At 45.4% G+C, this 12,257-nt stretch overlaps 3 protein-coding genes across 3 annotated transcripts in view; 2 read left to right on the top strand and 1 right to left on the bottom strand.

The window, feature by feature from the left end:
• LOC120431058 (tyrosine-protein kinase receptor torso-like) overlaps positions 1–3,391 on the top strand; it is a 51,349-nt gene extending 47,958 nt beyond the window's left edge. The window contains exons 13-17 of the mRNA XM_052709733.1: positions 2,115–2,209; positions 2,298–2,409; positions 2,528–2,673; positions 2,903–3,052; positions 3,148–3,391. Coding sequence (XP_052565693.1) covers positions 2,115–2,209; positions 2,298–2,409; positions 2,528–2,673; positions 2,903–3,052; positions 3,148–3,199 — 555 coding nt within the window. The 3' untranslated portion in view covers positions 3,200–3,391. The remainder of the gene's footprint in view (positions 1–2,114; positions 2,210–2,297; positions 2,410–2,527; positions 2,674–2,902; positions 3,053–3,147) is intronic.
• A 1,972-nt stretch (positions 3,392–5,363) lies between these two features.
• Positions 5,364–6,501, top strand: LOC120430641 (uncharacterized). The gene has a single exon (XM_039595742.2). The coding sequence runs from the start codon at positions 5,728–5,730 to the stop codon at positions 6,499–6,501; it is 774 nt and encodes a 257-aa protein (XP_039451676.1). The 5' UTR covers positions 5,364–5,727.
• Positions 6,502–9,872: 3,371 nt separating this feature from the next.
• LOC120430640 (dolichyl-diphosphooligosaccharide--protein glycosyltransferase subunit 4) lies at positions 9,873–11,715 on the bottom strand. The gene is made up of 3 exons (XM_039595741.2): positions 11,567–11,715; positions 10,176–10,285; positions 9,873–10,099 (listed from the first exon to the last, which is right to left on the bottom strand). The coding sequence occupies exons 2-3, from the start codon at positions 10,274–10,276 to the stop codon at positions 10,072–10,074; spliced, it is 129 nt and encodes a 42-aa protein (XP_039451675.1). The 5' UTR covers positions 10,277–10,285; positions 11,567–11,715; the 3' UTR covers positions 9,873–10,071.
• Between the last annotated feature and the right edge of the window lie 542 nt (positions 11,716–12,257).

The raw sequence follows: 12,257 nt of genomic DNA, 5'->3' as shown, positions 1-12,257 counted from the left end.
TAACTTTTGTAACCAGCCAGCTCTCTGCTGGCAAGAGGATGGACGACAATAAAACAAGCAATTAGACTACACAAACGAACTAAAATACATGTTTATTGGACGAGAGCACAACTGATTATGACGATACAAAACAAGTTAAAAGCCTTTGTTGTTGTTCATGCAGTGGCGGCATCGGGCAGAACTGTCAGCTATCACTGTCAGTGCCGAGCCGCATGGTTGTGTTGGTGTGGTAGTTCTGTGTGACTACCAACCAGTGTTGCTAGTCACAACATCTCCCCTCGAAGATTCGATGGTCCAGATCGCACCGGAACAAGGTTAATGATGACCACAAGAACGATGAGGTGCGATGACCATCGAGCAATGCTGGGACACCGACGGATACTCGCTGAAGATCGTCGATGTGAATGATGAGGGCAGTGTTGGAAGATCAGGCTCTGGTCCGTGATCTGGTTACGTGCACGCCATGGCACGTGGATAGTTGAAAACTGCACGTGCACGGTTGATGAGCTTGACAATGGCAATCTGACCAAGTAAGGTTGGTTTCCGTGACTGCTGCGATGACCGTGCGCTGCCCCTTCCCCCTCCGATTTTGTTTGCGACGATCCTGAGCGAGCACAATACTTGCGTGGGCGGCGGCCAAGGAGATGGAAGATTGCTCAACGACTTGGAGTTCGGTGCGATCGCCCACAGTCCTCGAAAGTCGATGCAACAACGAGGGGAGCCACACGCGAAGGCTACAGCCTTTTCTTGTTGGTGAATGTTGTTGACACCGGTTGTGACGGTCTGGATAGCTAATGTTTTTGCGGGCTTGGGCCGAAACTGCTGACCGAAACTGTCCTTACCGTCATCTCCAGGACGCTGGCGAGGTCCTTCAGAGACACAGACGGGCTTTCGGTGATCGTGACCGTCGCTGGTGACGTCACGAGCTGACCCACCTCCGGTTTCGGATTCTGCTGCGGGACATCCGACTTGCTGCGAGGTGGTGTTGACACTGCAGTCTGTGTAAGTCTTCCTCCTGTGTGCCATCCAAGGTCCTTTTGCTTGAGCGGGATCACGGTACGGCGAAACATATGGCGCGGTCGCCATTACCTCAAACTGCTGCTGCTTGACCTTTTTCGCTGGATGGACAGAGTGCGATGGCGCGGCGGCCATTACGTTTTCCGTTGCCGATGCTGCTGCCGGCGAAAACACTTGCCGAAGCTGCTGTTGGATGTGCTGCTGCTGCTGTGTGATTTGCGTCAACACCTTCGTACAGCGAACCAGCATCTCGTGGAAGTTGCGCAGCTGTTGATCGGGACTTGCTTGGGCTCCAGGTGCTCGAACTGCGCTCGCTGGTTGTCCGGTTGATCCTGGGCCTCCCGGGTGAAAATTGCACGGTACCTTGATCGCGACCGGCCCGACGGGTGAGAAACCGGACGTCGGCTTTTGCTGACCGGGGATCACTTGGTCACCGTGAGCGGGGCCAGTCAACGGCGGGTTGACATGTTGTTGGCCGAAGAGCGATGGCTGCCGGTCGATGCATCCTGGGCCGACGGGAAAATGGCCGTCCATTGGCCGCTGAAGATCGGGCACTTCGAAGCCACCGCGGGGGCAATCAATCAGCGGGATCGATTGCATCTCCTCTCCTCTTGCGCGCGCGGGTGAATTTCTCCGGTGATTAATCACTGCGGGATACACGCGGAGAAACGACACTACTCGTCGCCACTTTTGTAACCAGCCAGCTCTCTGCTGGCAAGAGGATGGACGACAATAAAACAAGCAATTAGACTACACAAACGAACTAAAATACATGTTTATTGGACGAGAGCACAACTGATTATGACGATACAAAACAAGTTAAAAGCCTTTGTTGTTGTTCATGCAGTGGCGGCATCGGGCAGAACTGTCAGCTATCACTGTCAGTGCCGAGCCGCATGGTTGTGTTGGTGTGGTAGTTCTGTGTGACTACCAACCAGTGTTGCTAGTCACAACATTAACATTTCAATGAAACAAGTGTTTAAGAGCGAGTCCACGAGCAAAGCATCTGCCTGAAATTTTCATTTTAGAGGGAAAATAAAAAAATCAAAAATGCTTGGTCCAGATAAAACAAAATAAATTTTATACACTTATTCCAGGAATTCCTTGCTAAGAACAGAGTAGTACATCGTGATCTGGCAGCAAGAAATGTGCTTGTTTGTAGCAACAGAATAGTCAAAATATCTGACTTTGGGTGAGTTAATTAGAAGATTTTTTACTCAAATGTAAATAACTTTGAGGAGAAGGGGTTTTAAATAAATTTATTTGTTCTATGATTTCAGACTGAGTAGAGATATTTACCAGGAAAATCTTTACCGTAAAACGGGTACGGGGAAATTGCCCATCAAATGGCTCGCACTGGAGTCGTTGACGCATCAGGTTTATACATCGCAGGTAAGATAATGTTTCACCTTCAGTTATGCAATGTTTTATTTGTTAGTCTTAACATAACAAAGGATCATTATTATAAAGAAATTTATGCATATATTTTTTGGTTTATGTTTATTCACAGAGTGACGTGTGGTCCTTCGGAGTGCTGCTGTACGAAATTTGCACGTTGGGAGGCAATCCTTATCCGCTTCTTTCGACAAGCAATCTTATTACGAAACTGAAAAGTGGATATCGAATGGAGCAACCGTCGAGTTGTGCAGATGAATTGTAAGTTGGTAGAAAGATTAGAGACGATTCAACTAGTATGGTGAAATAAACTGCAATGGCTCTAGAACCAATATCAATATTGTCGATAAATCTTTTGTGTGATTATGTAGCATGATTCATTTCCAGCTTAAAGGACACTGTCAAATGGACTATCATCATTATGCCATTAGGAGGTTTTGCTATGATCAAGGAACATCAAACCTGCTAATCCCTTTTTCCTTCTGCCCAGGTACGCCCTAATGCTCTCGTGCTGGAGTGCAATGCCCATCGAACGGCCCACATTTTCCTGCCTACAAGCGAGATTACAGGAGCTGTTAGAGCAGAATGAACAAAGCAATAAGCCTGTGATTAATCTGGATGCCATTATCGATTTACAAAGGTACGACGATGTTCGCTGTTTCGTTTAAGGATGCATTAAAGTTTCAATGTCAAACTTCAGTTCGACTAATCTTCTGCACTTTGCTTTCATTGCAGTACAAAACTGACATCGAATGATAGCTCTTACCTGAGGCCTGTGGAGTATTAGGATATGACCGGATTGCGGTTGAAATTAGCTAGCGTCATTGGAACTAGTGATGCAAATTTCCAACAGAAGAAACCATGGTGCAAAGTGTGTGTTATTGTATTTATTTTATATTGTAACAATTGTAACTATTTTTAAAAGAGTTTACATTTTATGTATTGACGAGAAGAATATAACAAAATAAACATGCTAAGTATCGTGTTTTAATTTTTCCTTAAGATATCACTGCCGTTCTACGCATAATTGTCCCATGTTCAAAAAATGGCAACTGAGAAAAACGCTACCGTCATATGGGGCGAATCGGGACTACAGTCTGAATAGGGACAGAAGTTTTTAGAGCACTTAAAGGTTTTAAATTTGGAAATGAGTGTACACATTTAGTTGGTCTGAGTCTGTTCTATCCGAAACCAACCAGAAAAATAAAAATGTTGTGCTCTAACATGGTTAAAACTGCTGTCCCAATTTGCCCCATGTGTCCCAATACGCCCCAGTTGACGGTATTGAAATTTTTCGATCGATTTCTGTGTTTCCACGCATGATTGTCCCGTGAGTCCCTATTCGCCCTATATGTCCCTAATCACCCCGGTATACATTTTATCACCCTTATTTGTAACCCTCTTGCAAATGCTTTGTAAAACTAATGATTTCGTGATAGAAAATACTTGGTGGGACAATTATGCGTAGAAGTTTAATGATGGGACAAACAGACTTGGTGTTGCTTTCAATGATATTCTTAACAAAGTACTAAATTGTATGTGTTTTTCTGAAAGTATACGTAAAACTAAACTTAAAAATGATAAAAGGTAAAAATCGTCCAAAAATGACATGGGACAATTATGCGTAGAACGGCTTTACAATAGATTTAAAAAAATCGTTTAGAGATAAACACTAAATATTCAATGAATTTATGTAATCTTTAGACTTGCGCTTGATAAAATAGACTTGGAATGAATTATTGTGTTAAAAGAACTACTCATACTAGTAAAGTAGCATGAGAATAATCAAATGGAGATCCTTTAAGCAGTAGGGTCATCCTATTGACAAACTACCACAAAAGTGTTGAAATTGTTGTTGTTCCGAGTATGTTGGATGACTGTAATATTACGATGCCTCTGTGCTCTCTTATACTGACTAGGTAGGGAAACCTACCGAATAACGATTGCCAGAAGAAAAGCCCTCTGAGTATGCTTTGATCACTTCTTTTCCGACTAGCACTTGATCGCTGGCTGTGGCAGAGACGAATAAAAATTTGAATGATTGGGTTCAGTCATCAACTTGCTGCGATCTGATTATAATTTTCCCCATTTAACACCAGCAGTCATGGGTTGTTATGGGAGCGTTCTTTTATTACGTAACGCAGTAGGGGGGGAGGGGGGGTCGGAGGCCGTGTTACGCTCCATACAAAATTTTTAAAATTTGTATGGAAATTTTGTTACGAGGGGGGGGAGGGGGTCTAAAAGTCCGATTTTTCGCGTTACGTAATAAAAGAACGCTCCCATTATAATCAGCGGTGGTACGTGGTGGTACACTCGACGAATGACAGCTAGTCGTGGCAACTTGAGAATAAAGATTATTCTCAGCAGTCTTATTCGCGAGGTGTTACAGGCAGCGATTAATCGCAAAATAAATCATAGTAAATAAAAGAATAAAAGAAAAGAAGGAAGGAACTCACATAAGTTATGACCTCCGACACCAATTAGAATTTTGTTTATCTAAAATATTGAATTTTCGGTCTTTCACTACAGAACATTTGATAGCAATCAGACAGTGTTGAAAATCCGACGACTATGATTAATTTTGCGATTAATCGCTGCCTGTTTCACCTCACGAATAAGATTGCTGAGAATAATCTTTATTCTCAAATTGCCACGACTAACTGTCATTCGTCAAGTACGCAAGCAATGATTATAACAACCCATGACTGCTGGTGTTAAATGGGGAAAATTATAATCAGATCGCAGCAAGTTGACGACTAAACCTAATCATTCAAGTTTTTATTCGTCTCTGCCACACTCAGCGATCAAGTGGCAGTCAGGAAAGAAGAGATCAAAGGATACTCAGTGGGCCTTTCTTCAGGCAATCGTTATTCGTTCGAAGTGATTTTTTTTCAACCTTGCAATCAGATGAACTATAAAAAACATTTTTGAATTTGATAATTCGTAAAATAGATATTGTGGTGGTGTCCTGCCCCTGCGAACATTTACACATAACACACACACTTACACCTACACGTTGCCGGCTCAGCACACCCCTGTTGCAGACACACGCACACAAATCATTTGCTCATTCTTCTCTGTGCCGCGCAAGAGACAAGTCGAATAAAAAGTTCAATTTTAGTTTTAGTCGGTAAACTACGCGTTTTACTCCCTGCGGCGATTCCGTTCCCACATTGGTGACCCGCGACGCTGAAAGGAAGTGGAAAATCGACCCCGACGACCGGTCTCCGCGAAACTTCCAGCGAAATCGGATTTTTTCTCGCCGCTCGCAACCGACGCCATCTTGGGGCCCTGACTACGCCACCGCAGACCAAGATGGAAGCGCAAACACAGACAAACGAGACAAACAATGCTGCCACCTCGGCTGTCACCGCGGCAGTTGCAGTGAAGCTTCCAGAATTTTGGAAGAACGACCCAAGGATGTGGTTTGCTCAAGCAGAAGCACAGTTTGCTCTCGCGGGTGTGGTACAGGACGAAACAAAATACTACCACATCATCAGCAAGCTCGACCAGACTGTCATTATCCAAGTGGCCGACATCGTGACAGAACCCCCGAGAGAAAACAAATACCCAGCAGTGAAGGGACGGCTGATCTCACGCTACGAAGTTTCGGCCCAAGGAAAGTTGGAGCAGCTGCTGAACTCTTGCGACCTCGGGGACATGCGGCCATCTCATCTCTTGGCCCGTATGCTGGAACTCGCAGCTGGTTTGAACGTGAACGAAAGTGTGCTGCGGGTGCTGTTTATCCAGCGAATGCCAGAACGCGTCAAGACAATCCTGTCGATTTGCGATGGAAACACGCTGCAGCAACTGGCAAACATGGCAGATAAAATCACCGATTTTTCACCGTCTGTCGTTGCCGCCACATCTTCCGCAGCTGTACCCGGGCTTAGCGATCTCCAGGACCAAATCGCTCAGCTTACTGCTGAGGTACGTCGGATGAAGACTTCTGACGGACGCAGCCGATCTTCTTCCCGAAGCCGTCAGTCTGGTGCCCCGGCGGACAGCGTTTGCTGGTACCACAGGAAGTACGGACGTAACGCACAGCAGTGCCGTGAACCGTGCGTCTTCAAGGACTCAAAAAACTAGGTTGCAGTTCACCTGAAACGGCGAAGGTGAACGGAGCAACAGAAAGTCGCCGCTTACTGCTCAACGACCGCTCGTCCAGTTGCCGCTATCTCATCGACACGGGATCGGATGTTTCGATAGTACCTGCGACAAAGAAGGACCGCCTCAAGGGACCGTCGTCGTTCCGTTTGCACGCTGCGAATGGGACGGTGATAAAAACCTACGACTCCCGTTTCATCACGACAGACTTGGGGCTCCGACGGCAGTTTCGTTGGAACTTCATCGTAGCGGATGTCAGTGTCGCCATCATCGGAGCCGATTTCCTCGCTTTTTTCGGATTGTTGGTGGATCTCAAGAACAGCCGGCTCATCGACGGGAAAACGAACCTACAGTGTGTGGGCGGCCTCTCCGCAGCTGAAATTCACACGGTGACAACAGTTGATTCCAGCCATCCGTTCAAGGACTTGCTGCTGGAGTACCGTGAAATCACGCTGCCGTCTACCATGCAACGCGCCGTGAAGGAAAGGGACGTGAAGCACCATATCCTGACCAAAGGCCCACCCGTCGCTTCGAAGGCTCGGCGGCTGGCTCCAGATAAACTCGAAGCAGCCAAAAAGGAGTTCCAGCTGATGTCGGAGTTGGGTATGTGTCGACCATCCTCGAGTCCCTGGGCCAGCCCGTTACACTGCGTACCCAAGAAGAACGGGCAGTTGCGCTTCGTTGGTGATTACCGTGCCCTCAACAAGGTAACAGTCCCCGACCGGTACCCGGTCCCCCATATCCATGATCTGCTAAACGCTTTCCAGGGCAAAAGCATTTTCACCACGATTGACCTTGAGCGAGCTTACCACCAGATCCCGATCGACGACGAGGACGTCCCGAAGACGGCGGTGATCACTCCGTTCGGCCTGTTTGAATTCACCACGATGCAGAACGGCCTGTGCAACGCGGGTCAAACGTTTCAACGGTACATGCACAGGATCTTCGGAGACCTTGGGTTCGTGATCACATTCATCGACGACATCTGCATCGCGTCGTCGAGTCCGCAAGAACACCGGGAGCACGTCAAAATCGTGTTCCAGCGCTTACGGGAGAATGGACTGGTGGTTAATCTCTCCAAATGCAAGTTCGCTCAACAGCAGGTCGAATTCTTGGGGTACCTCATCGATAAGGATGGAATCTTGCCGCTTCCGGACCGGGTGCAGGCTGTGCGCCAGTACGAGCTGCCCACGACCGTTAAACAACTCCGGCGGTTTTTGGCATTGCTCAATGTCTACAAGCGTTTCATCCCTCAAGCAACCGACCAGCAAGCCGAACTCCGAGCGTTGATCCCGGGGAACAAAAAGAACGACACTAGAAAAGTGACCTGGACGGACAAGGCAGAGCAGGCATTCGAGCAGTGCAAAAAGTCGCTTTCTGATGCAGCGTTGCTGTACTACGTAGATCCCAACAAGCCTCTCGGACTGATGATCGACGCTTCGAACTCCGCTGCTGGGGCGGTGCTACAGCAGTTCGTCGGCGGTGGGTGGAAACCTCTCGGCTTCTATTCGGAGAAATTTTCGCCTGCACAGCAGAAATATTCCACCTTTGGGCGAGAACTCACGGCGATGAAGATGGCTGTTCGATACTTTCGACATTTATTGGAGGGTAGGACGTTCACGATCTTTACCGATCACAACCCTCTGACGCACGCGCTGACGTCAAACTCTCCCGCTCGATTGCCGCACGAAGACCGACACTTGCAGTATATTTCGCAGTTCACGCAGGATATTCGTCACATCAGCGGCAAAGACAACGTGGTGGCCGACGCACTTTCGCGAGTGGAAACAATTTCAACTCCTACGGTCATCAACTACGCAGATGTCGCAGCTGATCAAGTTGGTGACAGCGAATTGCAAGGCCTGCTGCAATCTCCGTCCTTGAAGTTCGAACAACGTCCGTTCACTGCGAATGGTGATCGATTGTACTGTGACATCTCGGTGGAAGGTAAGGTCCGTCCGTACATTCCGCTGCCGCACCGTCGACGTGTTCTGGAAACCATGCACGGCTTGTCACACTCCGGCGTCCGAGCCACTCGGCGCTTGGTAACGGACCGTTTCGTTTGGACTTCGATGAACAAAGACGTCGCCGATTTTGTGAAGTGCTGCATCCACTGCCAACAGTCGAAGATCCAACGTCACACCACGGCGCCGGTCTGCAGGTTTGACCTACCCAAGAGCCGATTCCAACACGTCCACGTGGATCTAGTTGGACCTCTGCCGCCGTCTAACGGGTATCGGTATCTGCTGACGATGGTAGACCGCTACACACGATGGCCCGAAGCTGTACCAATTACCGACATGACAGCTGAGACAGTAGCGCGAGCCTTCAACTCGACGTGGATCGCTAGGTTTGGAGTGCCGGAGAAGGTAACGACGGATCAAGGACGACAGTTCGAATCTGAACTGTTTCGCGAGCTGAACCATCTCCTTGGTTCGGAGCACCTTCGTACCACTGCTTACCACCCTCAAGCTAACGGGTTGGTAGAACGCTTCCACAGAACGCTCAAGGCCGCGTTAATGTGTACAGACCCCAAGCGCTGGGCTGACCGACTACCGTTGGTCTTGCTTGGTCTGCGAACGGCCCTCAAGGAGGATCTCAACTGTTCTGTTGCGGAGCTAGTCTACGGCCAACAGCTACGAGTTCCAGGAGAGTTCTTCGATGCTCCCAAGACGGAGCTGGACCGCAGTGACTACGCGAAAGAGATGCATCGCGTGTTCGACGAGCTCAAGCCGAAGGACCCACAGCACCACGCCAAACCGAAAGTTTTCGTTCAGCGCGATCTGAAGGACTGTCGGTTCGTGTTTGTACGAATTGACATGGTCAAGAAACCGCTTCAAAGGCCATACGAGGGACCGTTCAAAGTACTCCATCGAGGTGACAAGTACTTCGACTTGCTGATCAAAGGAAAGAGTCAGCGGGTAACTATCGATCGGATCAAGCCAGCATTCATCGTTGAGGAGGACGTCGAGGAGCCCAAGAAGACAGTAGTTACCCCATCTGGCCACCGCATTAGATTCCTGGTGTAACTGGAGGGGGCACTGTGGTGGTGTCCTGCCCCTGCGAACATTTACACATAACACACACACTTACACCTACACGTTGCCGGCTCAGCACACCCCTGTTGCAGACACACGCACACAAATCATTTGCTCATTCTTCTCTGTGCCGCGCAAGAGACAAGTCGAATAAAAAGTTCAATTTTAGTTTTAGTCGGTAAACTACGCGTTTTACTCCCTGCGGCGATTCCGTTCCCACAATATGATATGTTCTGTTGCTTTTCTGCACAATTTTCGGACATTAATTAAGTAGATGTCATCATGATTTCCACAAATAATTGTTAACCCTTTGAATTTATTGGAATTAATTTTTATTCACGCCACAGTGGTTACTTATTTTATAATAAAAGCTTTTCAAACGAAAAGCACTTGTAAGGGTGCAATTAAATCAGATGGGGTTGCTGCGTTGCAGTTCATCTCCCCTGGGTTGGGGTGAGACCGAATCAAATTTTCGATTCGACCTCATCTTAGTAAGGGGATTTATATGTAATATTTATTTGTGCTTTAGCGATCCCGTACTCCTATTAAATAGTGGTAAAGAAAAAAAAATATGTACATTTATTCCAGTATTGTAAAATAATGAAGTCAGATGCTTACCTTCCCATATTGGCATTTATGTAGTGAAATCCAACTACCAAAAGAAATAGGAAAACTCCCAAAACATTGCAGAATACGGCAAGTTGAACGTCAGAAATCATTTTGTGCAGCTAAATTTGAAAATTATATGCTATTAGAATTATAAGAATTATGTAGTAACAAGTCGAATAAGTTAATTAAATAAAAAAGCCAATAACAGAAAAAGAACAGGAAAGTGTTCTGGGCTCAATGCAAATTATTCTAACATTTTTAATAGCTTAACTGCCCCTGATCGCATAAATGTCCCATGTGCATTTTCATCGATTTCGAGTTATTGGTGCAGTTTGGTTCAAAATTGTGTTCTCTTTCTAAAGAGCCTATAACATTCACTACTTTGTTCTAGAAATCAGGAGGATATCCAGTTTTTCGCGAAAACTTGACACGTAGCCTTATGTATAGGATAAACTTCAAATCTGGATTTTTTTTTAAAAGGTCCAATAAACCAAATTTTCAGTTTTTGCTTTTTGTTTGTTTTTGAATAGCCCTGACTCAAGGCGGTTTCAAAAACACCCAAAAAGCAAAAACTGGAAATTTGGTTTATTGGACCTTTTCAAAAACAACTCCAGAAATGCGTTTTTCTCAACTTGATGTTTTTGCATATGGGACATTTATGCGAACATGGGCAGTTATGTCAAAAACTCAAAGCATGTTACTTGATGGGACTGAAAAATTAATTGACAGCTGGAGCAATATAAGATAGCAATATCGATCAGATAGACAGCCAGAGAGTCGACCGTAATTACAAGTAGGTAGATGATATCCCGGGTGAGTTTTCAAAAAGCCGTAAGAGCCACCGTGACCCTCGACACTAATATACGGGCACTTGCTTGAAAGACGTGTAGATGAACAATCTTAGGCATTTTTGAATTTGGTTTTCCGTAAGAAGGTTGAATACCGAGGCAAAAAGGCTTTGTTTACCATTGGCTCTTACGGTTTATTGAAAACTAATCCGAGATATTACTGATTTTTTTATTACAATATCAAAGCTTGCTTTTATCCTGTTATTAAAGGTACAATACTTGTTATTGAGCTCTGTTGTTTTTATAATCGGACAGTCTCAATAACAAAATTTGCTAATGTTATTACAGTCTCCTCGAGACTAGGACAATTCCTGATATGTAATATATTAAAATCTATTAAGCTAATAGCAAATATTGGGCATTAATCCAAAGTCGGGGTTATTTAACTTTTTATTCTGTTGGCCGGTCGATGCCGGCTTTGCCTGAGCCATTCCAAAATGTACACGTCATTTGACATCGAGAAATTTGGATTTTTATGATGTACCCTCTTATATTTTTGCATTAACAACTAATAAACCTAACGAAGAATTGTATGCACTAGTTTATACTTACACGTTTGAGTTGAAATTCCTGAAGGAATTGAATTATTTGAAGAATTTAGATTAAGAGGAAATTACACGAACCACCCAGAAAAGATACGCGTTGACATGCAATCAAAACATCAAACGTCATCAGAAATTTGTCAGGGGAATGTTCAGCAACGTGTACACCAAGCGTGCACAAGGTACGACGAAATTACAAATACCGGAGTGTTCAATAAACAAATAACATGATTGGCGAATGCCCAGCAAAACATTGTAAAACGTCCAATCTCAGTTTTCAAAACATTGAGAAAAACAAGGATGAAATCTGCGGTTAGTTTTTCAAATCCTATTTCGAACTTTTTTAGCTAATTGTGAAGATTATTCAAATAAAATGCGTGAAATTAGTGTTACTATACTTCCCTATATTCATTTTTTTGCAAACATTTCATTATTCCTGGAAAATCAATGTTAAAATCTCATAGGCCTCAAAAAAAAGTTAGCAGCATGCGGGATCGATGAGGCCCTTTACGTGTTAGCACCTTTGTAAACATTGGCTAGTTTCATTTTCCATTTTGGTCCCATGCCAAACGGCTGAACACGACGGCAGGCTTTGTTTTTGTTGTTCTTTTGTTTTTTGGCCACGCGGGCCATACCAAAACAAATCATACCTTCGTGTTGAGCCCTTTTCCTCAAACATTGTTTTCGCTTGCTTTTTTTTA

The sequence above is a fragment of the Culex pipiens genome, chromosome 3, assembly GCF_016801865.2.
Source record: "Culex pipiens pallens isolate TS chromosome 3, TS_CPP_V2, whole genome shotgun sequence".
Classification (NCBI taxonomy): domain Eukaryota; kingdom Metazoa; phylum Arthropoda; class Insecta; order Diptera; family Culicidae; genus Culex; species Culex pipiens.
The sequence above is the reverse complement of the archived record's forward strand: the minus strand, read 5'-3'. Positions and strand labels throughout refer to the sequence as shown.